Source organism: Ziziphus jujuba, chromosome 7, assembly GCF_031755915.1.
Source record: "Ziziphus jujuba cultivar Dongzao chromosome 7, ASM3175591v1".
Classification (NCBI taxonomy): Eukaryota; Viridiplantae; Streptophyta; class Magnoliopsida; order Rosales; family Rhamnaceae; genus Ziziphus; species Ziziphus jujuba.
The window spans coordinates 6,592,285-6,618,062 of NC_083385.1; the positions used below are offsets into that span (position 1 = coordinate 6,592,285).

General features: G+C 29.9%; 2 protein-coding genes across 4 annotated transcripts in view; one reads left to right on the forward strand and one right to left on the reverse strand.

Moving 5' to 3' along the window:
* The window catches only part of LOC107433488 (UPF0481 protein At3g47200-like), a 165,348-nt gene that overhangs the window by 19,299 nt on the left and 120,271 nt on the right, over positions 1-25,778 (reverse strand). The window lies entirely within an intron of this gene.
* LOC107433496 (peptidyl-prolyl cis-trans isomerase FKBP16-4, chloroplastic) lies at positions 14,946-19,560 on the forward strand. Of its 3 annotated transcripts, none has more exons than XM_048478688.2 (7): positions 14,965-15,198; positions 15,330-15,408; positions 15,545-15,639; positions 15,738-15,844; positions 16,325-16,415; positions 17,287-17,366; positions 19,225-19,560. In XM_048478688.2, the coding sequence occupies exons 1-7, from the start codon at positions 15,024-15,026 to the stop codon at positions 19,306-19,308; spliced, it is 711 nt and encodes a 236-aa protein (XP_048334645.2). In that variant the 5' UTR covers positions 14,965-15,023; the 3' UTR covers positions 19,309-19,560. The 3 variants fall into 3 exon arrangements, with proteins under 3 accessions (XP_024922815.3, XP_048334645.2, XP_060674771.1); XM_060818788.1 differs by having other exon boundaries at positions 14,968-15,158; XM_025067047.3 differs by lacking the exon at positions 19,225-19,560 and having other exon boundaries at positions 14,946-15,198; positions 17,226-17,328.

The window sequence follows — 25,778 nt, forward strand, 5'->3', positions numbered from 1 at the left end:
AAACGTGTCGTGGAAATATCAATTAACCATCGGGACGTACCCAATCTCACGGTCTGTAACAATAATAAACTATTGGATGATACCAATCCCACAGCATCGTGGTAATAATAATAAACCGTCAGATAAAGCCGACCTCACAGTCCATGGTAATGATAGATAACCGTTGAATGAAACCAACTTTACAGCACCGTGGTAAATCCAGTATGTTGTAATATAATATTGAACCAAACTTTGGTACTATGCGGTACATCAATTTAAAATAACCGATACAGTATCCTATCGTATCATAAATCATAATTTAATATTCATGCTCAACCGCTTGTCTAAATATTTCAAAAAAAAAACTTCTAATCATTATTTCTTACTAAAATAAAATATAAAAAAATACCACAGTGAAATATATTCACCATAAACCGATTTTTTAGCATCTAAAAATTTATAAAATATTTGAACATGCTTAAAATCATATAATTTTCAATATGCCTTCTCAAATCGATTAATTTCCAAAGTGATTTAAAACCTCAATTCAAATACCAAAATATTTAAATACCACAAGTCCATTCATGAACTCATTAGAATTGCCAAATGTTTAAAATATTGACAAAAGTCATATAAAATGATAATACATATATGTAAAAGCAGATCCTCATATATCCATAGAATGAACATTCAAATCAAACGATGGGTATAAGTAAAATACTCAAACCACATATATATATTATACTATATACCCAAAACATTTTTAACACTAATAACCACTCACAGTACTGTAGATGCTCAAGCCTGCTCTTTTACAGGATCACCTCTAGGCTCAACTCAAGTGCCTATAATATAACAAAATATTTATCAGGCTCCAAAAAACTAAACTAGAGACACTTGTATAACCCAAATGTCTCATAATAATTTACAGTACTATAAAATTGCATAAATTGGATACCGGACAGTCCAATTATACCGCGTGTTCTTAGGGTCCAATACCCAAAATTGGAGATTTTCATCCGAAGCCTAATATTTCAAAATTGAACCACCTAATGGATCCTAATAATATCCAATTTCACTACTACAGCTCCAATTTTAACTAATTTGACCAATTTTGTCCAAACAGACTTCTCAACTTATCCGAAAATTAACTAATTGATCTAAAAATGGAGAAATTATCAAACGATATCCAAAATTCACAAAATTTATATTGAAGGAAAGCTCAAGAGACAAGGAACTCATCAGTATGCTCACCTTGGTCCAAAGTTTCCTCCGGTGGCTGGAAAACACTGTTGAAGCGTTGGCCGAACTTTCCATTATTAGATCTTTCAAACGGTGAGGAATCTGGACAAAATAACCACGTAAATGAGTTCAGAGGGGTCAAAAATAGTGGAAACGTTGTATGAGTTGGTCTAAAACGGTCAAAAATGGAGAAAATCCGGCAACCCACCTCGCCGACCGCCGTGGAGTTTGCCGGCCCGATTTGGGTGCGTCCCGCCTTCGCTCGCCGTGAAATTTCACGGCTGAGCTCGTCTTCAAGTGACCTTTCTACTTGGATGGCGCGTGTAAGTGGTGGTTGGCTGGAAATGGGCAAAACAGCTATGATCCGGTTCGACAATAAACGGGTTGAAACGATCCAGTTCGGACCCACGGATCTGAGGGGAGAATTTCTCGGGTTTTGGAGAAGAAATGGGTATTTTGGGCTTTGTTTCCTGTTTGACACACTTACCTAGGCTTATATAAAGCATTGGGTCACTAACAGATAAAAACTGGATATTGGCTTGGACACTGATATAAAACTTATGCTTAAAACTTCTCAAAACCATAACTTTTTATCCGTAACTTACAATTTGGCGTGCTGCTAGTCTATGAACTCGTATCGACAAGATCTACACAATGGTACCTCGGCCAAACCAAAAATATTGGCTATTGAAAAAGTCAACTTGGACCCACATATTGTTCATTTGGTCAAACTTAGTCAACTGGATCAAACTTGTTTAATCATGTATATTTTTTGGTATGGGGTGTTACATTAAAATTTTTTTTTTCCACTCATTTCCTATCAATTTTAGGGGGAAAATAAATTTGATTAAAATAATAAAAAAATTAATTCCTTCTTATCTATAGTCATTAATGCTTATTATAAATTAATTCATTCAAAAGAATATAACATCCATTCAATATCTTAGCAAGTTTTATAATCAATTTGATAATTGATGGATTAAATAAGCCAATTTTAAAGTTTCAATAAAAATTTCCATTTTTTAAAAACAAATTTCCATAATTTTTTTTATAATTTTTTTATCGATATTTGATATTTTCTAATATTTTTATGTAAATTTTTATATTTTAAACTCTCGATATTTCTATGGATACCGATTTTTGAAACTTATTTATGAGTTTGAACACTTCCACCTTGATTATAAATATATATATATATATATATATATAGCATAATCAATTTATTTGCTATTTTATTTACCAACTAGCATAACAAATTATATGTTAATATTACATTGGCTTGCATTGAACTTTCTTACATGTAAATAAATTGATAAACATAAAGTGGCCGTCATATAGCATTCCTCAAAATGATAAAGGAAAACAAGCTGCGGGAGACACTCTTGTCGTTTGCACTGTACACCGATATCATAATTTAAAATATCAAAATTTATCGTAAAATTTTTATGAAATTTTTATTTTTTAAATACATTAAAAGAAAATTTAATTTTCAAATGGAAATGAGTATAATTTTCATAAATTCAGATATTTTTTCATAATTTATATGGAAATTCATGTTATAATATCCACATCAAATTCCTTACAATTTAGTTAAAAATTCATAATTTCTATTAAAATTTCTGAAACTTTTATAAATTTTATTTAAATTTAGGAAATATCTATGGCTTTTTTTGTGAAACTTTTTATCAAAAATTTTTATAAATATTATTGATGTTTAGTAAAAAACAAATTTCAAATTAATGTTATTGATTTTTTTCTTTTGACCTTTTAGTTATCTTCTAATAATTAAGCAAATAAAAAAAAATTCACATTTAATAAATAATGTCCAAGTTTATACTAAACAAGTTTATCAATCATATTCTTAGAGAAAATTAATATCATAAGTTACAAATTTATCTATCCATTATTTTTTTTACAATAATAAATTTAATATTTTTACAAATATTATAAAGTAGATAAAAAATGAAAGATATATAGAAAATATAGTCTCTGCAAATTCACATTTATGCTATTTTTCAACTATCACTTTGAAAAAATAGATATCCTAAACAAATAAAATAAAAATAAAAATAACGAAAAATAAATTTATTATCTATCAAGATCTAAACAAGTCAAGACACATCTACCAATGTACATTATTTGTCTCACTTCGCTTGTGTAGGATCCCAAATTAAAAGTTAAAATTTTCGTCGACTTGTTAAAAATAATTTGGTAGGATATGACACTATCATCATGTATCTTTCATATTTTATTGTCATAAATCTTTCGTATCATTTGTATATTTGTAAGGGAAGATTATTTGGTAGGAAAGGCCCACCATATTAAATGTAGCCCTGATCCATTATTATTAAGGATGAGGATTGTTCCTACTAGCTTCACTTAAGTATTTATGAATTTAAAAATACATATGGTATATAATAGAGTTTAAAATATCAAATTTTTCTGTTAAATTTGCGAAAATTTTCTTTAGACACATCGAAAAAAAAATCGAGTTTTCAGGTAGAAATAAATATAATATTTATAATATCAATCAGAATTTTTAATATTTCTCTATAATTTTCATGAAAATTTCCATTATAATATTCACATCAAATTCTTCACAATTTAATTAAAAAATATATAATTTTCATAGAAATTTTTAAAATTTTCAAGAAATTTTCATTAATTTGTATAAAAATTTTGAAAATATATATGATTTTATTTGTTAAATGTTTTTATAAATATTACTGATATTTAGTAAAATATTTTGCTGAATTAATATCAATGAAATTTTTTTTTTACCTTTTTATTGTTTTTTGATAATTAGGCAAATAAAAAAAATCACATTTAACAAATAATATCCAAAATTATATAGAAAAATCTACCTATCATATTTTTAAAGAAAATTAGCATCACAAATTACATGTTTACCTACATATTATTATATTTTTACAATAATAAATTTAATATTTGTATAAATATTATGAAGTAGATAAAATTAAAATGTTGACAAAATTGAAAGATATATAGAAAATATATTTTATTCGTAACAAAGTTTAAAATTTTTGTACCGATGGTATTGAATACATACAAACATAACCCTCAAATATACATATCGATAGTATATTAACGATTATATGCAAAATTATTAAGGAGATACATATTTTAATAATTACTTATTACATTTTACATTTTAAAATAAGAATAAGAATAATTACTTCTTGCATATATTTCAATTTTTATTTATGTTCTAATTTTTATCCACTTTATAATATTTATACAAATATTAATTTATGTACGTATACTTGTAACTTGTAATATTAATTTTCTCTAAGAAGATGATAAGTAGACTTGTCTAATTTAATTTTGGACATTATTTGTTAACAGTGAATTTTTTATTTTTATTTACCTAGTTATTGGAAGGCAATTAAAAGGTAAAAAAAAATAAATAATAAATAAATAAAATATTAATTGGCAAAAACTTTTAATAAACATAAATAATATTTATAAAAATTTTAATAAAAAAAGTCATAGATATTTTTAAAATTTCTACGGAAATTTCATAGAAATTTCAGAAATCTCCATAGAAATTATGAATTTTCCAGTGAAATTGTAAAACAATTTATTGTAGATATTATGATGAAAAGTTTCATGGAAGTTATAGAGAAATATCGAAAATTTTATGGATATTATAGAAACTATTATCCAACCCTATGTGATGCACGACATGTGTAACCATAATAGATAGATTTTAAAAATAATCTATAATAATTAATTATATTTGAAAACCTATTTAAAAGTTTTATTGTTTATAAATATACTTGGATCGTTCTTTTTTTTTTTAATCTATAATATAAAAGTTTGTTAATAACTATAATTTTAACCTCTATATATAATACTATTCAATTATAGAATTCAAATTTAAAAATGTTTACCTATCTATTTGTTTTTCCATGTATGGAATCTTCCTATTCAATTTTTTTCATCTATAGAATTATATCTGTTTCTACTTGAGGAGTTAAATTTCCTTTAAATATGTTTAGAAAATGTAAATTTTATAAAAATTTTATAGAAAATTTTGATATATTAAACTATGCTTCCAATTATTATTATTATTTATTTTTTTTAGTTTTGAATAATTTTAGAATTGGTAGTTCTTTTTATGGTAAGAAATATGTTAACTTCTAATTAACCAAATATAGAAGATATTAAACTGCCTTATATTTTTACTTTTGAGTAAGATAATAGTATTAAGATCTTCGGTGGAGTATTTTAATGACATGCATATTATCATATTGAATAGTCTATGGCAAATGTGGTAGGCCTATCGTATCGAATAGTCTATTTTTATTAAATTCTTCGAAGCGAAATCTACCTAAATTGTGGAAAGTTTTAAGATATTATCATTAACTCATGGACAACCATCTCATATGGCTATCAACATAGAATTGTCAGTTCCTCAGTTAATGATAATATCTTAAACTTTTCCATTTGCTTCTAAGAATTCAATAAGGAAAGACTATTCGATAAAATAGGCTCATCCTTTCAAATGATCGCTCATATGGCTATCAACATAGAATTGTCGGTTGGTGAGTTAATGTCTTAAGTTTTTCCACAATTTAGGTAGATTTCGCTTCTAAGAATTCAATAAGGAGAGACTATTCGATAAGATAGGCTCGTCCTTTCAAACCCACACCATGGTTGATCTATCGTCTATCTTATTGAAAAGAGAGATGGTAGGCTTGTCCTTTCAAATGATCCCTCATGTGCCTATCAACGTAGAATTTTCAGTCGACGAGTTAATGACAATATCTTAAATTTTTTTCACAATTGACGTAGATTTTACTTTTAAGAATTCAATAAGGAGAGATTATTTGATAAGATAGCCCACCACATTTGCCATAGGCTTGACCTATAATAATATGGATGTTATTAAAATACTCCACCCAAGATCTTAATACTATTATCTCACTCAAATATAAAATATAAGTCACTTTAATCTCTTCAATATTGGGTTAATTAGAAGTTAAATATATTGCTTACCATAAAAAAAAAAAGAAAAAAACTAATAATTCTAAAACTATTCAAAACTAAAAGAAAATTGGAAGAAGGATCTAAAACTTATTTGAAACCTAGTTTATTTAACCCTTCTTTCCTCTCTTCTCTGTTACACTAATCTCTAACAAGGAAATCTTTGTTGCTTTTCCAAAATTTAAAAAAGTCTCCTTTACTTTATGTTTAGATTGAAGGGGAAAAACGAAAGGAGAGGAAATGTTTAACGAGAAAAGCAAAAGAAAAAAAAAGAAAAAAAGAAAAGAAAAGTATAGTATTCTTTTTATCGTTGTTGTTTGTATGATTAGTGAAGGGAAAAGAAAGGACAAGATATGAAAAACAATATATATTTCCATAAGGTAATAATAAGGATAATTTTGAAATATTAAAAAATTCATTAAAGGTCTTCCACACACCCCCCCCCCTTCTCTCTCCTTTCCATTCATTTCCTATCAATTTTAGGGAGGAGAATAAACTTGATTAAAATAAAAAGAAATTAATTCCTTCATTGTCTTACAAGTGCTGAATATCATTGACTAATCAACTTTTAATTAGCATGAAATAAAAATTAAAGGGCCTCTTCTTCTTCTTCTTTTATTAAAGATTTAGGCATTTAATTAAAATTTTTTTTTAAAGGGTATTTAACGTCAATACCCTTTAGATTACATAAGGTTTGACGTTTTAGCATTTAAATTTTATTTAAAAAAGTGAAAAGACCTAGTCACCCCTTAATTTTTTTTCTTAAGTTGTCAGGGAATGGGGAAATTAAAAAAAAAAAGGGTTTTAAAGACTATGTCTAGAAAAGAAATCTGAGTTCAAGAATTAAAGTGGAAAAAAAATAATTAGGGAATAAAATATCAAATCCTATGTATTTACATATAAGAAAAATAATTTCTTAATATACTAATAGTTAAAAATAATATATAAATAAAAAAATAATTTTTTTAAAAAAAGTAAAGTTCAATGTAAGCCTCCTAAATTATATAGGATTTGATATTTTATTCCCTAAATTTTTTGGCATTCCCTAAAATATATTTTAATCCTATTTTATTGTAACATCCTGTCCCAAAGTACGTTGGATTTTTTTTACACGTTGATTGAGGTTGACCGTTGATCGAAAGGGTCAAAATGTTGACTTTTTATTCTGGATGGAATTTTGCATTGACGGAGGCATCATTTTAAAGTACGTATCATCCCAAGTTCATAGACTAGTAACACATCGAAATCGGAGCTACCATTTGAAAGTTATGTGCAAGGCAAGTTGCGGTCCAAGCTGTCCAAGGGTGCCAAGTTTAACTTTTTATCTATGTGGAATTTTGAATTGACTCTTGTATAGTTGTAAAGTACTCATCGCTATGAGTCTATAGACTAGCAGCATGCCTAATTTGGACATCAGGTTAAGAAGTTATGGACTCGCAACATTTTTCAGATACAGTATTATTTTATATTATTTTTAATTAAATGGTGCTATTGTGAAAAATGTACACCACGTGTCAATCCCTCAGCCTTTCCCATGAGTACACAGTGGCACCCACGGGATGGCTTCTTATTGGCTCAAACCCGTGTGTGAGCCGTGCGACCGGAGAGAGAGAGAGAGAGAGAGAGAGAGAGAGAGAGAGAGAGAGAGAGAGAGAGGAGAGACCACCATCAGCCACCGCCGTTTGCCATTTTTCGGCCACCCTTTCCATACAGGCACCACCCCACCTTGACACCCACCTGAAAATCGGCTGGCCAGCCAAAAATCAAGACTTTTTCCGGCGGCGGCGCCGATTGCTTCAAACCCAGATTTCTCCCCGATTCAGACTCCGTTTGCCTCACCACCAGACCCATCCGTTCGCCCATCCTCCGATCTGTATTTCCTTAAAAAATCACGACCAGTGGCCACTGGATGCGCCGCCGGCAGTGACGGGTTCCTGTAACCACAGTGGCTCATCAGGAAATCGACTTTCCAGTGAGTTTTCAGTTGCACTGCCCATCCTTTCTCACTAATTCTGACCCCCTGAACCCAAATCCAGTATCCACTTTCCCCAATTCTTAACAGATTGTGAGAATCGAGGGTCTAGAACCCGAAACCTTTCCGACGAGATTCCGGCCACCTCGAGGTCCGATCTCCGGAAAATAAGACCAGATTCGTATTTCTCGTTTCACAAGCTTCGATTCGGTATATCACTCGTAAATTTTAGTTGTCGTTTGTGTTCGCTCTCCTGGTACCCATTTGGGAGTTACCTGATTAAAATATTAAAATAATTAGTTTTGTGTATTGTGGATATTTTAGGTGCACGTGTGGGTAGTGGAGTTGATCCTGTAGAAGATCTCGATTGATACACGTGCTTGAGGTGAGTGACCCACCTTCAAAACTATTTTGGGGTGATTAATTATATTTATTTTGTGTTAATTTAATATTTAGAAAATATGCTCATGTGGTGGAATTTATTTATAACTGTGGTAAATTGTATTGTATATATATATATGCCTATTGATGGGAAATGAAAGTTTGGTTTATTAAGAAATTCTTGATTATTATTATTGTGATTTAATTGCATTTAAGATGCATGAGCAAGGTGTTTTCATTTAATTAATTGTACTTGGGTTTTAATATTATTTTTGGGCATGATTCGATTTTAAATATTTCAAGAAAAATATTGGTTTAAGTTTGGTGCTTTCAAATTATATAATTATGCCCTTGAAATATTATTTGATTGATTTTATGATTTGGGAAAAGTTATTTGTATATTATTATTGATGGTTTTACGCTGGAGATATTAAAGGAAAAATGTGGGATTGTGAATTTGAAAAATGGTATGATTCCCATGGTGAGTTTTCGAAAAATTGTTATTTTTAAAATAATATGGTTATTTGTTTTAGATGCACTCATACGATACTAGTGTTCTGTATTGTGTATGTGGATGAGCGCGCAAGTTATAATGTCTCCCGTGAGTTGTCATCAGACCGAAGGCAGGCAAGTTTGATATTGGCCATAAGCCGCCCCCTCCCATGGCTGGGTTGACGGTTTAAGCAGCGGCGCTGTCGAGACGCTGAAGCGACCGTATGCAAGTTTCTCTCTTTAATCTCCTGTCGGACGGTGCTTGGGACACTGGGTATCGTAGGGCATCTGTCAGGACCCGTTCAAAATTCCTCACCGGAAGCCTAGACAAGTTCTGATCCCAAGGAAACTCTACCGGATCCTCCTATGGAAAATCTGGCAGAACCTTCCCTAAGGGTTGGACTTACAAAAATTTTCCTGCACTGAAAACACACTTCTATATACACCACCTTATTTTTCCCATATTACTACAATTTAATTCCATAAATTTGTAGCAGTTCAAATTAATAATAGGAAATCAGTGCATAATTAATAAATAAATGTCCAAGATAGTATACAGAGCTTCATAAAGTATCATTAAGTATAGAAATTATACAACAAGGATGAAAGAAATATAATAGAAATAAATGAAGATAAAGAGAACTTCTCGAAATACGACAGCAACGGAGATTAAGCTCGCTCCAGAAGAACACCTACCAATTTTTGTATCTAGGGGAACAGAATTAAAGAAATATGAGATGCTAATCATCTCAGTGAGTGACCCTATCTACTGTACAATTATAATAGTGACGATAATTATAGCACATTTGATTAATTAAGAATAAATAAGTAAATAAATAATAATTAATTGAAAATAATATTTTCTCTTAAAACCCTCACCATTCACTCCGTTGGAAAGGTTTTCCTTTTAAAACATTTTCACAAAACCCAATCTTTTATGCCCCGAAAATCAAGGAATAATTAATTTAATAAATAATTAAATAATCCAAATACAAATAAAATGTAATGAAATATAATAAAATAAATTTAGAATACTTGCATTAAAAAAATATAACATAAAAGAAAAATTCAATATATAATTCATAAAATTTGATTTAATAAACTAAAATAAACAATGTCAAAAATATAATTTAAATAATTATAAATAAATGATAAAACTTTTAGGATTTGAAATTTCTATCTGAAAAATAATACTTGACGTACCACACTATATATTAATAATGCCCTACGATACCCAGCGTCCCGAGCACCGTCTTGGCGGGAGGTTAAAGAGAGAAACTTGCATACGGTCGCTTCGGCGTCCCGACAGCGCCGCTGCTTAAACCGTCAGCCCGGCCATGGAGGGGGGCGGGTTATGTGCACTATATAAAACTTGCCTGCCCTCGGTCCGATGGCAACTCATGGGAGACATTATAACTTATGCGCTCATCCACATGTACAGTACAGAACACCGGTACTGTATGAGTGCATCTAAAACAATTAACCAAATTTATTATTAAAATACGCAAATTTTTTCAAAATTCACAGTGGCAATTATACCATTTTTCAAACTCACATTCTCACATTTTTCTTTAATATTTCCAGCATAAATCCATCGATAATAATATACAATTAATTTTTCCCCAAATCATAAAATCAATCAAATAATATTCCAAGGGCATAATTATATAATTTGAAACCACCAAACTTAAACCAATAGTTTTCTTGAAATATTTAAAATCAAATCATGTCCAAAAATAATATTAAAATCCAAATACACTTAATTAAATGAAAATACCTTGCTTATGCGTAATAAATACAATTAAATCACAATAATAAAAATCAAGAATTCCTTAATAAACCAAATTTTCATTTAGCATCAATAAGCATACATATATATATATATATATATATAAAATAAAATTTTTACCACAATTATATTTAAATTCCACCACATGAGCATATTTCTAAATATTAAAATAACATAAAATAAATATAATTAATCACCTCAAAATAGTTTTAAAGGTGGGTCACTCACCTCAAGCACGTATATCAATAAAGATCTTTTGCAAGATCAACTCCACTACCCACACGTGCACCTAAAATATCCACAATACACAAAACTAATTATTTTAATACTTTAATCGGGTAACTCCCAAATGGGTACCTAGGGAGCGAATACAAACGAGAACCAAAATTTACGAGTAATATACCGAATCAAAGCTTGTGTAATGAGGATTACGAATCTGGTCTTACTTCCCAGAGATCGGACCCGAGGTGGCCGGAATCTCGTCGGAAAGCTCTCGGATTTTAGACCCTCGATTCTCACAATCCGTTAAGAATTGAGAAAAATGGACACCAGATTTGGATTCAGAGGGTCGGAATTAGTGGGAAAGGATGGGCAGTGCAGTTGGAAACTAGCTGGAAAGTCGATTTCCCGGCGTGCCGCCGTGGTCACTGGAACCCGTCGCCGCCAGCGGCGCGTTGGGTGGCCAGTGGCCGTGATTTTTGGCTGGCCGGCCAGTTTTCAAGTGGTCTTGAAGGTGGGGTGGTGCGTGTATGGAAAGGGTGGCTGGAAAATGGCTAATCGGCGGTGGCCGGTTGGTTTCTCTCTCTAGCTCTCTCTCTCTCTCTCTCTCTCTCTCTCTCTTCACACGGCTCCCATGCGGGTTGAGCCGATAAGAAGCCATCCTGTGGGTGCCACTATGCACTCATGGGAATGGCTGAGGGCTTGACACGTGGCCTCCAATTTTACACACTAATAAAATAATATAAAATAATACGGTATACGAAAAATTTTGTGAGTCCATAACTTTTTAACTAGATGTTCAATTTAAGCATGCCACTTGTCTACAAACTTGTATCAATGAGTACTTTACAACCATACAAAAGTCAAAAAAAAATTCTACAACCATAAAAAGTCAACTCCCGGCACTTTTGGACAATTTGGATCTCGACTTAGTTTGCCCATAACTTTTACACGGTAACTCCGATTCAGATGTGCTAGTAGTCTACGATTTTAGAGCATCATGTACTTCGCTACAGTACTACGGTCAACTAAAAATTTCACCCGGAACAAAAAGTTAACTTTTTGACCCACTCGATCAACGTGCAAAAATTCCGATGTAGCTTGGGACGGGTTGTTATAACATCACTGGTATATAGTGTGGTGCGTCAAGTATTATTTCTCATATATAAATTTCAAATCCTAAGGTTTTAAAATCGTATTTGAATTAAATGTATTTAACTTGTTTTATCACCTATTTGCAATTAGTATTTTCTAAAATGTATTTATTCATATTTTATGTCACTTATTTTAAATTAATATTTTTAAAATGCATTGTGCCATATTTTTATTATATAGATTGATTGAGTATTTCAAAATGAATTTTATAATATTTTTACCACTTAGTTTACAAGATTGTTTGTAATTATTTAAATTATATTTTTAACACTGTTTATTTTAGTTTATTAAATTAAATTTTATGAATTATATATTGAATTTCACTTTCATGTTATATTTCTTTAATGCAAGTATTCTAAATTTATTTTATTATATTTTATTCGTATTTGGATTATTTAAATTTTTATCAAATTAATTATTCCTTAATTTTTGGGGCATAAAAGATTGGGTTTTCCGAAAATGTTTTAAAAGGAGAACTTTTCCAATAAAGTGAATGGTGAGGGTTTTGAGAGAAAATATTATTTTCAATTAATTATTAATTATTTACTTATTTATTCTTAATTATTCAAGTGTACTATGGCTATCGTTGCTGTTATAATTGTATAAGAGATAAGGTCACTCATTGAGATGATTAGTATCTCATATTTTTTAAATCCATTCCCCTAGGTACAAAGATTGGTAGACGTTCGTCCGGAGCGAGCTTGATATTCGTTACTATCGTATTTCAAGGAGTTCTCTTTCTTTTCATTTATTTTTATTGTAATATTTCTTTCATCCTTTGTTGTATAACTTTCATACTTAATTATACCTTATGATGTTCTGTATACTGTATTGGATATATTTTATTAAATACTGCATTAGTTCCCTGTTTAATTTATGGAAGTGCTGATTATTATGGAATTAAATTGTAGTAAAGTGAAGGAGTAAGGCGGTATATATATAGAAGTGTGTTTTCAGTGTAAGGAATTTGTGGTAAGTCCAACCCTTAGGGGAGGTTCTGTCGGATTTTCTATTGGAAGGTCCGGTAGGATTTCTCTGGGATCAGTACTTGTCTAGGGTTCCGGTGGGGCATCTTGAACGGGTCCTGACATTTATTCCCTATTTTAATCCTATTTTATTCCCTAAAAAAAAGTAACAAAGAATGAACTTTTTTTGGCATTCACATTTATATTTACAATTAAAAAGTTTATGTCAATGCCAAATTTTAACAATGACAATAGCAAAATAGTATTTGTCATTAAAAATGTTTTAAGTTTGATTGCAATAAGTATTAGAATTTAGAAAAAAAACAAAGAGAGAGAAGACAAAGTTTTGACTATTTTGGATATTTCACAATAAATAGGGCCATACAAAAATAAAATAAAAATGTGAAAAATGGTGGCGGAGCCACGAAAATTTTAAAGGGGGCATCGCCACTATAAAATATTAGTAGATTATTACCTAATTTATATTTGGGAGAGATACAAAAATATAAGATGCATAATCTTTTTATTATATCATAGACCAAATTATTAGAATGTCCTCTAAGCTAAGCTTGGTTAAATATTAAGAAAATAAACTTCAAAACATGTTTAGGAAAAACTAATTTCAATGCTTTTAGCTTATATGATTTGGCAATCATAATAAATTAGTTAAATCTTTAAGAAAAAGAAAAGTAAACATAATTCTTGAAAAAAATGGTTTTGTTAAGAATAATAAACTAAATTAAATTAAAATTTAGGCGAAAAAAAGTGCAATAAAAATTTAAAAACTGACAGATCAACATTTCTTTAATTAAAAAAATAATAGCTAAATAAACATTACAATGACCGTAAAAATGATCAAAAGTTACCGTACTTGGAAGTGAGGGGGAGGACACTGTCAATCTTTAATGGGCAAACTAGTAAATGCATAATAAAATTTAAAAAAACAATAATAATAAATAAAAAATAGCAAAATTTGAGGTGGGGGGACCAGTGGTGAAAAGAACCACCATGGAAAGTAAACTTATAATCTTTAGTTAACATTTAACTAATAATACATTCATAAGTGATCATGTGGTAAATTTTGATTGGTCAACATTTAAAAGCTAACCAATTACCATCTGCCACATAATTGGCGAATAATATATGTGTTTCTTTTTAAAATTGTTTTTTATTTTCTTTTAAGGCTGATCACATAAGATCATAGAATTGATGTAAATGTTAGAGATTCACCAACTAAATCAATGTAAGCTTTAACTAAATTTTTAAGCATTTAGTAGCAGCTAATATAAATGGTCAAGGTTTATCTTTCATTTATGATTGCATTCTTTTTCTTTCTCAATTACATAGTTTAATGGAATGTTACAACTAGCAAATTAAACCACAAGATTCATTATCTTAGTTTTATTATTATTATTATTATTATTATTATTATTATTATTATTATTTTGTAACTTTAGTTTTCTTCTTAACTCCAACAATCCAAATGTCAATAACTTTTTTAGCTGGTGATTTGTTTTACATTTTTTTCTTTTTAAGTTTTTTATATTTCATATTATCCAAGTGCCATTTTTTTTTTTAGTGGTATAAGAAACCAAACTGAAAAAAAAAAAAAAAGTAAGGCAAAAAAAAGAAAAAAACATTTGTTTGGAAGTTAATGAAAATCAGAGTTCAATCTTAACCATATAATTATTAAATTGACACATGTGACTCTCAAAAGCTTAGGTAAAACATAAATGAGAAGAAGATCCTGATCAATTTAAATTCCCACTCATAGCCGAGCATTGTCAATAAATTAAACCTCATAGAAGCCCTTGTGATCATGAGCACTGCACGGTTTCGCACTACCATGACATCGTTTCCCTATCTCGCTCTTCTCTCTTCGTCCAAGAGCCCCGCGAGACACCATTTTGCCTGGAAGATTAAATCTCTCGCGACCGCGTCGACCAAATTCTCTGTATCATCTCTCACTTTGAACCAATCGTTTCCTAATCCTTGTACTCTCATCTCTTTTACCTCTCTTCCGTATTTTAATTAAGCATGATTTCTTAAAAGCAATTACGATGTATATATATATATATGTTCTAATTAATTAAACTGAGAAATACGACAATGAATTTTCCGACAGACAAAACTAGCCTTCTTGGTGTAGCTTTTACCAGGCAAGAGACTTCCAATTGGCGGCCAAAGCATAGAAGCCTCCACAGGTAATATGTATTGCGTTGGTGATCAGAATTAATATTCTTTGGTCATAATATATATGTATAGTTTCACAAATTTTGTTTACGGTTTTTTAGTTTTCCAATCTAATCTAATATATATTTTTTTTTTTGGTGGGGGCAGGTCGCAGACGAAATCTAATCAACAGGTAGACTATCATAATCATAATGGAATGGACTACGTGGTATCTGATAACTTCCCGAAATTTAGTGGAAGAGGTAATTGGTGAAATTAATGTTGTTGCATTACTTGATTATACAAACCTTTTGTGTTAAATGCATGCGAGTAATTGTTGTCATGTTGAAAATATATCCAGGTTCTCACGAAATTACAAATAGCAGTGATTATACACTTGAAAATGGCATCATGTACACAGATATTAGAGCAGGCAAAGATGAAAACCGTATTGAAATGGGTCGCAAGGTTTGATCATTTTCTAATATGTAGTATATCCTACTAGTCAACGCCATCTTATGTAATCCATTTGAAAAGTATTATGGAAAATTATTATCAGTCCTGCTTGAGCGAAATATTGCCTACATGGACATTAAAGACGTGGAGAATATATATATATATATATATATATATATATATATATATATCTATATATTTATCTTATATAAGTAAATTTAATCATTAAAACTTTTTAAATTTGAAATGATATATTATCACTTATTAAAGACTTCAATAATTGAGTGCACTTACCTTCAATTTAAAATATTGAGAATTTTTTATTAGAATTTTATTATATATAATACCAAGAAAGTTAATGAGCAAATGAGAAGCATATATATATATATATATATCAATTGGCGAAATATACCATCTTAATAATTAATTATTGGAACCATAGAAATTTCCTTGATTTTGTACCTGTAATTGATTGTAACTGTGTACTTGCAGTTTGATATACACTATAAACTCTTTGATGAGGAAAAGAACAAAATATATGGTAAAGATAAAAATGACATCACCATAGAGGACCTTGGTGCAGGTAAAAGCAGAATTTATTACTTTTCTTGAGACCAAAACTATATATTTATGTACATAGAAAGTTTTGATATGTTGAGAGCATAATTTTCATTTTATATTGAACTTTTAGTAATATAGTAAAGGTTATAAGTTTTATTTGTTTAATTAAAGTTTTAGTATTGTGTTTTGCTGATATTAGAATTTAAGCATTAACTCATTGGCTAGATGGCACACCCTTAATATTTAACATATCAATCTTTAATGTTATATATGTACAATTTTGATTTGGACTATTTCGTTCACTTTATCATATATAATATTGACGTGGCAATACTTGTTTGATAATAAATGCATGTATTTTTTATTTTTTTCCTTCTAAATTGTATATAATTTCTTATATCAATGATTTGTTAATATCTAACAGTAATTAAAATTTATTAAATATATTAATTAATTACAAATGTTAAGAAGGGAAAAAAAAATACCAACAAAAATGAAAAACCAATGCAGTTTTAAATTATTTGTTCATGTATACAATAACTCCTCCATCTGAAAACATTCTCAATGACTTCGTGAATTACTAAAATTTTTTATCATATCTAAAATATTAAGGATAATCTACTTTAAAACTAAGAAAAAAATATAATAAAAATGATCCTTATCAAAAATACAATCTTTGGTGAAAGGAGAAAATAGATGAACACACAAATATTACTATATTGGACAGAAGAGTCACTATAAACTTATTTTTGGGTTGACCCACTACCAAATAAATAACTCTGTCATATATACAGCAAGCCTTTTTCCAATTTGTGTACTATTTGCATCACAGTCCGTGTACGCATTGAAAATACTCGCCAAACCAAGCAATCAAAAGAGTTTGAATTCTGCAGGATTACGTGAAGGTATTAAAGGCATGAAGAGTGACGGAAGAAGACTAATTATTGTGCCTCCAGATCTTGCCGATCATCAGGTCAGGTTCTAATATCAGTTTAACAAATGATATGTTTGACTACCGGATTAAAGCATAATTTCATATTTCTAATTAAGTTCAGCTTATAAGGATCTTTTCTGCTTGTTTTAATAGGTGTTTCATGTTTGTTTTTGTTTTCCAATCTTATTCGCATTGTCAAAATGGAGAATATATATTCTTATTAAAAAATATAAATAATATTATATCAAGTTATCTTATCAACAAAACTTTTAATGGGACAATTAAATCTAAAGCTTACGTATGTGTTGGCATATCTTTTAGAAATATAATATTATCTTTTGTGGATGTGGATCCTCCGTTCCACTTCGGTGTAACCTTTCCTGTGCTGTCCTTTCAATAAAATGTTGACACATCGTCTAAAATTTTGAAGCAAACAGAAGTTAATTGCCGTTGGTTTCTCTTCCAATTTTTCCCGTCTGCTTGTTCCCTGTCTTCCTCTTCTCTCTTGCATTTTACTTCAACAGTTAAATAGTCTAGAAACAGAATTTGTTGATTTCAGCACGGTTAAATCATCGACCATTTCACGAATAATGTCTCCCAAGAGCAACCATATACAATATAAAATCTGAAAACCCACAACCAGAATATGAAAGAAAGAAAAAAAAAAAAAAAAAGAAAGAGGAAAGAAACCCATCATTGAGATTAGTGGTTTAATCGTGAAGGTCATGCCACCAAAATGCCCCAAAAGTAGGCAATTAATTTTAGTTTTTACTTTTTAGCCATAAGTATAATTATCTATTAAAAAATTTAAAAAAAAAAAAAGAAGAAGAAGATTTTAGCTATTAACCATAAGCGTGATTATCCATGATAAAATAAAAGCAAGGACGAAGAAGAAATCAGGGGTATGGTGAAATTCACTTGTGAAACAACAGCAACAACAACAACCAAAAAAAAAGAAAAAAAAAAAAGGATAATATAAAGTTTGAAGATTTAGCTTTGAGAAATCGGAGTTGGAAGTAAAATATTATGACGTAACAGAGGAAGAGAGAGCCGAAGTGAGTATTCTATTTTATGAAATTTTTTTAAATGAAGTGTCTATTTCTCATTGGGGGACAGAAGACCGTGTCCCAACTTTATTTAGCAAGTATTTAAAATATTAATTTTGTGATTGAATTTTACTTATTTATTTAAATAGTTAGTTTATATTAATTTTAAAATATTAGTATATGATTTTATTTATCATATTAATTTGTAAATAAATTAGCATGTGTCTAAAAAATATTTGTGAATAAATTAGTAAACAAATTGACCTTTGTAGCATTATTAATCTTATATATATATATATATATATTAAAAAAAAAGTCTTTAACTAACATGAATAAAAAATTACGTCTTATAATTGAATTTTGTTAATCAAATATACATTGTTTTTAAGAAGAATTATTAGTCTGGTTGTCCCTAAAAGACACTTATAGATGAATTTCATTCTTTTTAGTGCACTTTAGCTGTAGCAGTTTTAAGGCACATGCAATATACTTACTATAACAGAAAAATAAAAATTGCAATATCAAAACACCACAAGATTTTCACATGTTGTACTTGAAAATGTTAAAAAATAGATAAAAATAATTTAAAGATCACAATTTATCACAAGTCGAAGTTTAAAACAAAAGAGTCAAAAGAAAAAAAAAAATACTAAATAAAAAAACCAATATATCAAGTTCCAACTGAGCTAGCCAATGACTCTTTTAAAAGAAAGGGAATATAACTGCACCACCATTTTAAGGGGTATTAATGTAAAATCAAAAGAATAAGATAAAAACACAAAGGTCAAAAATAATTTAGATAATATTAGTATTTGACACCGAGCTGACCATGTGTCTTTCTTCTTCCACAGCATGAGAAGAAAAGGGAGTATGCAATTTACGATGTGACAATAACAAACATTCATCGTGATCATTGGTGGAAACATGTTGTTTAATCAGGAGGTGGTGACAGTACGACGAATTACTAAAATGAGTGTCTGAATAACTTGCATTTACATTTGCAAGGTCTATGCAGGTATTAGGTCTATCCATGATATTATGCGTCCTTTTTTTTCCTTCTTCTTTATTATGGTGCTTGTATAATTAAATAATTATGTTACATGTTATCCAAATAAAAGTCAGTCAGATTGTCACCCTGTAACTTCTCTTCACCTGCATTTAAAATGTTAATCTCTTCTTCTGCATCATTTTATTAATCTCTGTTTTATTTTTATTCACTATGAGTAATTAGTAATCCTTTTTCTTTTTTTTTTCTTTTTTTTTGGGGATAACTATCTAGATGCAAATCTTTTTACGTCCAAAAAAAAAAAAAAAATTACAATAAGATCAAATATTGCAATATCTCATCTGATTGCTTCAATTTTTTCACTTTATATTTACCTGTCTGCCATAGAAATTACCCGAAAGTAAAAGAGGCTTTCAAAATTTTCACTTTCTTCCAATGGTATTTCTATACTTCTTTATTTCAAGCTAAACTATTAAATTGATATTGGAAACAGCTTGGCAAAAGATCCAAAAAAAAAAAAAAAAAAAAAAAATTGGGAGTGAAAAACAAGGAAAAGAAATAAAAAGTAAGAGGAAAAACAAGGGAATTTTTTTTTTTTTTTTTAACATGTTCAGCCGTTTGGTAATTTTAAAAAATAAAAATAAAAATGAAAGAGTTGTGGACCTTGCACTGTGAGGGAGAAAACGAAGACGTGGAAAATATAGGTATTGATACAAACCAAACAAAACCGCATTTTACAATGAGGCAACGCTCAAGATTCATAACAAAGTGGTTAGGTCAATGCACAGCTGTTTTTTCATTATTTATTTATTTATTTATTTTCTCCTAAGCTAGAGATGTAGTTATATTGTATGTTAACCAAATAAAAGCGAGTACTTCATCTTGCACTTAAAATCTTCATCTCTTGTTGTACATCCCATTTCACTAATGTGTCCAATTTTTATTCACCGCAATTTAATAAGTTATCAATTTTTTATTTTTTATTTTTTTTATTTTTTGGGGATAATGATCTAGATGCAAATCCCATCTCTGCATTAAACAAAAAATAAATAAAATAAAAAACAAAACTAATAAAAATAAAAAATAACAATTAGATCACATATTGCTACAATTTTATTTGAACTTACATGACATTGAAAATACTGAAAAAATAAAAAATGAACAGAAATTTTTTTCCATGCCTCTGGTAATTAAAAAATTGAAAGGAAAAGGGTTGTGGATCTTGCACTGAGAGGGAGAGGGAGTGTAACATCCTGTCTCAAAGTGCACCGGAAATTTCTAAAATTTGACCAAGGTTGACCAGATTTGACCGTCGTTGACCGAGAAGGGATCAAATGTTGATTTTTTGTTCCCAATGAAAATTCACATTGATCGAGGTACCATTAAAATGTACACATTAGCACGAGTTCATAGACTAATAGCACGCCGAAAATGGAGTTACGGTTTGAAAGTTATAAGCAAAACAAGTTGAGGTCCAAACTGTCCAAGGGGTGCTAGTTGACTTTTTGTTCATGTAAAATTGGGCTTTGACTCATGCATGGTTGTGAAGTACTTGTCGATACGAGTTCATAGACTGGCGGTACGCTCGATTTGGACATGTAGTTTGAAAGTTATGGACCTGTAGAATTTTTCAAATATAGTATTATTTTAATATTATTTTTAATATATGAATGGTGTGTCACGTGTGACTTAATAAAGGGTGTCATATATCACAACGGTGAGATTCCACATGTCAACCATTCTATACAATAATATTATTTTAATATTATTTAATTATTTTCTTTTATTTTCTTTTTCTTTTATTTTCTTTTATTTTTTTTTTCCTTCCCCCACGTGGGAAAAAAAGCCCACAGGCCCCTCCCTCTTTCTTTCTTCTTCTCCTTCTTTCTTCATTTTCTCCTTCCCGTCAATATCTCTCTCCCTGCTGCATCTTTTTCTGCTACCGGTGAAGCCCAGCCGTCGACGAGCTCAGGCACCAAGTTTGGAGGCCAGCCGATCGGCAACGCACCCAGATCGGCGGTTGAAGCCGGCGACGGCTCATTTTATTTTCCTGCAATTCTCGCCGTTTCCGGCCAGCCCAATCCGGTTTTCCATCCCTTTCCCTCTATGTTGGGTCTTCTGAGTTCAAATATGGTCTCTAATTATTTAAATTCGAAGTGATTCATGAGTTATGAGGAGGTGAAGTTCGGCCGATACTTCCCAGGCAAATTCCGACCATCACAGGCAGAATTAGGGTCAATGGACGCCGGTAATGCGATCCTCGTTCCATAAGCTTCGTTTCGGAGCATATGTGCATCGTGGAATTGATCCCATGGAGGATCTTGGGTTGATTGCGTGCTCGAGGTGAGTGACCCACCTTTAAATTAATTTCAGGAATTAAATTTGTGAATATTTTGTGTGAATTGAATATTTGAAATTTATATTTTATGTGTCAAATATTTAGTGGATTTATATGTGGAAATTTGATGCCCAATTGAGTGAATCAAAATATTTATATATTAAGAATATTTTGATCTAAAGAATTTTATGAAATTGAAATTGAAATTATTAATTATTAAATTAATTTTTTGGAATATTTCATAATTGAATTTTTCAAAAATATGTTTATGTGTTCGATATTATGAGAATTTCTATCTAGAATTGTATTGCCAATTTATAATGTTTTTAATATATGTTTTGGTGCCAAAAGAATATATTTGGGAATTTAAAGAAATTGTGGTTTTGATTTATTTTAATTATTGCTATGGTTATTATTCAATTATTGTGCACAATTATATGAATTAATTATATATAGAATTATGAGAAAAATATGGATTTAAATTATTATGTTTCAAAAATATTTATGCATTGAAATATTAATGGCTTGACCTTATGCCATTGAAAAATTTGTATATTCAAATTGATGGATTTGAACTTGATGGATTTATAATGATGATTTAAAAGAGAATGTGGAAAATTTCGGGTTTAATTGAATAGAATAAACCCGATGATATTTATGAAATTTTGATATTTTGAAAAATATATATTGATTTTATGATTTTTAGATGCACCATACACGTACTAATGTTTTGTGTATATGGATGTGATTAGTGTGCACATGGATATGATTAGCACGCAGATGGGTGTGAGTAGCACACTGGTGATTTATGGGGTCGTCTTGTGGTTGCCATCGGATGAGGGTAGGCCGCCCCTCCATGGCCGGGACGCCACTCAACCGTATGCCGGTTTCTCTCTTTAACCTCATGTCTGGTGGTGCTCAGGACGCTGGGTACCGTTGGCACCACAGGTATATAGTGGTTGCATCAAGTGGTTTTCGGAACATGATTTTCAAAATAAATATTTTGAAATTATATTTAAATTAGAATGTATTTAATGTTGTTTTTATTATTTATTTCAATTGGAGATTTTAATACAAATTTTATGAAATTTTATTATGTTTTAATTATCTATTTATATTAATGTTTTAACAATGCATTTTATCTTTATTTTACTATTTACATTGATTTGATGATTTTAAAGTGATCTTACTATGTTCTTACTATTTATTTTAAATAGAGGTTTTAATTTGGTTTAATTATTCCTTCATTAAATTGTTCAATTAATTAATTCATTCTAATTATTTTAATTATTTCCTGAATTGTCTTAATGTAAGTTTCATTAATATTTTTGTATTATTTGTTTATGACATTTATCAATCATTTAGTAATTGTTACAAAATTATTTTTATTTTTATTTTTATTTCTATTTTATTTTCATTATAAATTTTGGATCCTTGATTTATTATATGTTATTTGATATTCAGTCGACTAATTGTTTCCTTGGTTTTCGGGGCATACAAATAGCGGGTTTTGTAAAACATTTTAAAAAGGGGAATATTTCTAACAGAGTGAATTATGAGAGTTTTGAGAGAAAACATTATTTCAAATATTTATTATAATTATTTATTTAATTGTTTGGTATTGATTAATTAAGTTTCTTTTATTGTTATATTATTAATATTATAATTGTGTAATAGATTGTGTCACTCACTGAGATGATTAGCATCTCATGTTTTTAAATTCCGTTCCCCAAGGCCAAGGTTGGGAAACGTTGATCTTCCGGGGCGAGCCCGACGTCTCAGTTCATCTCCGAAAGTCCAAGAAGCATTTCCCTTTTTCCTCTCCATCTTGTATTGCTTCTTTATCTGTAATTATATTAAAGTCATATTTATTTGTATAATGCTCTGTATACTGATTGGACATATATTTATTGAATCATATATTGATTCTCTGTTGTTATTTTGGAGTGCTGTAAATTTGTGAAAATATATTGTAGTAAGGTGGGAGGAATAAGGGGATGTATCTAGAAGTGTTTTTCATGCAGGATAATTTTATGGTAAGTCCAACCCTTAGGGGAGGTTCTGCCGGATTTTTCTTTGGAGGGTCCGGTAGGGTTTCCCTGGGATCAGGGCTTGTCTAGGGTTCCGGTGAGGAATTTTGGATGGGTCCTGACAGGAGGAGAGATAAGAGAGGACTTTCTGCTAGCGGTAAGCTGTGCGCGAGGTAGTAATAAATAATAGGTAATAAATAAGTCCAGAAGATAATAATAGGTAAAGAAAGGATAAATATGACTATTGTAGTGGAAGGAAACAAGTGGTAAGCTGTGCGCGAGGTAGACTGCTACTAGCCGCCTAGGCCTAGGGGAACGAATTTAAAACAATAAAATGTGAGATAAAGAATCTTAATGAGTGGCATAGTATCATAGAAAAATAATGATTTACTTCTGAAAAATCTTTCTCTCAAAACCTCTCATTCCACTCTTTTGAAAAGTTCCCCGTTTAAAATCATTTCACCAAAACCCAAACTTGTACCCCAATAAATATCATAAAAACTGATGCTCAAAAGTATGAATGAACGATCATTGTAATATTATGAAATGTCACAAATCAAGATATAAACATTTGAGCATACACTGTAATAAATACAGTTCCACCAAATAAATATGAAAATGCAGGAATCACCCCACCTCATGACCCTCAATATATATTTGTAACTCAACAATATATACAAACATATCCAATGTACCATATGATATACCAATCTGTAAACCGTGGGATACACCCACCTCATGACCCTCAATATATAAACGGTGCCGTGGAAATAATAAATAACTATCGGGACGTACCCAACCACACGGTCCGTGGTAATAATAAACCGTTGAATGATACCAACCTCACGACATTGTGGTAATAATAATAAACAGTCGGATAAATCCGATCTCACAGTCCTTGATAATAATAGATAACCGTTGGATGCAACCACCTCACAGCACCGTGGTAAATCCAGCGCGCGGTAATATAATATAATATAATACTGATCCAAGGTATTGGCATTATATGGTACATCAATTTAAAAATAACCAATACAGTATACATGAAACAATCTTGTAAGATTATCAATATACTTTTCCAAAGGATACTGTATCATAAATTATAATTTAACATTTAAACTTCCACCACTTAATTAAATACTTCAAAATCTCAAAACATCATTTCATACAAAAACCAGAAATACCACAGTAAAATATATTCACCAGAAACCAATTTTAAGTATATAAAATTATAAAATATTTGATCATGCTTAAAATTATATAATTTTCAATCTGGTTTCTCAAACCAAATAGTTTCCAAAATGATATAAAATCTCAACTTAATTACCAAAATATTTAAATACCACAAGTCCATTTATGGACGCACTAAAATTTAAAATCACTTAAAATATTATCAAAAGTCACATAAAATGATAACACATATATGTGAAAACAAATATTTATATATGCATAAAACAACATTTCAATCAAATGATATATACGTAAAATATTTAAACCACATATATATATTATACTATATGCCCAAAACATTTAAAAATAATATAACCACTCACAGTACTGTAGATGCTCATGCCTGCTCATTTACAGGATTGCCTCCAGGCTCAACTCGAATGCTTGTAAGATAATAAAATATTCCTCAGGCTCCAAGCAACTAACCCAGAGACACTTGTATAACCCAAATGTCTCAAAATGATTTACAGTACTACAAAATTGCATAAATTGGATATCGAACAGTCCAATTATACCGCGTGTCCTTAGGACCCGGTGCCCAAAATTGGGGATTTTCACCCCAAGCCTAATATTTTGAAATTGAACCACCTAATAGGTCCTAATAATATCCAATTACCAATTTCACTAATTCAACTCCAATTTTAACTAATTTGACCAATTTTGTCCAAACACAGTCTCCAATTTATCCGAAAATTAACTAATTGATCCAAAAATGGAAAAATTATCAAACGACCCTAAAATTCACAAACTTTATATTGATGGAAAGCCCAAGAGACAAGAAGTTCACCAGTGGTCTTACCT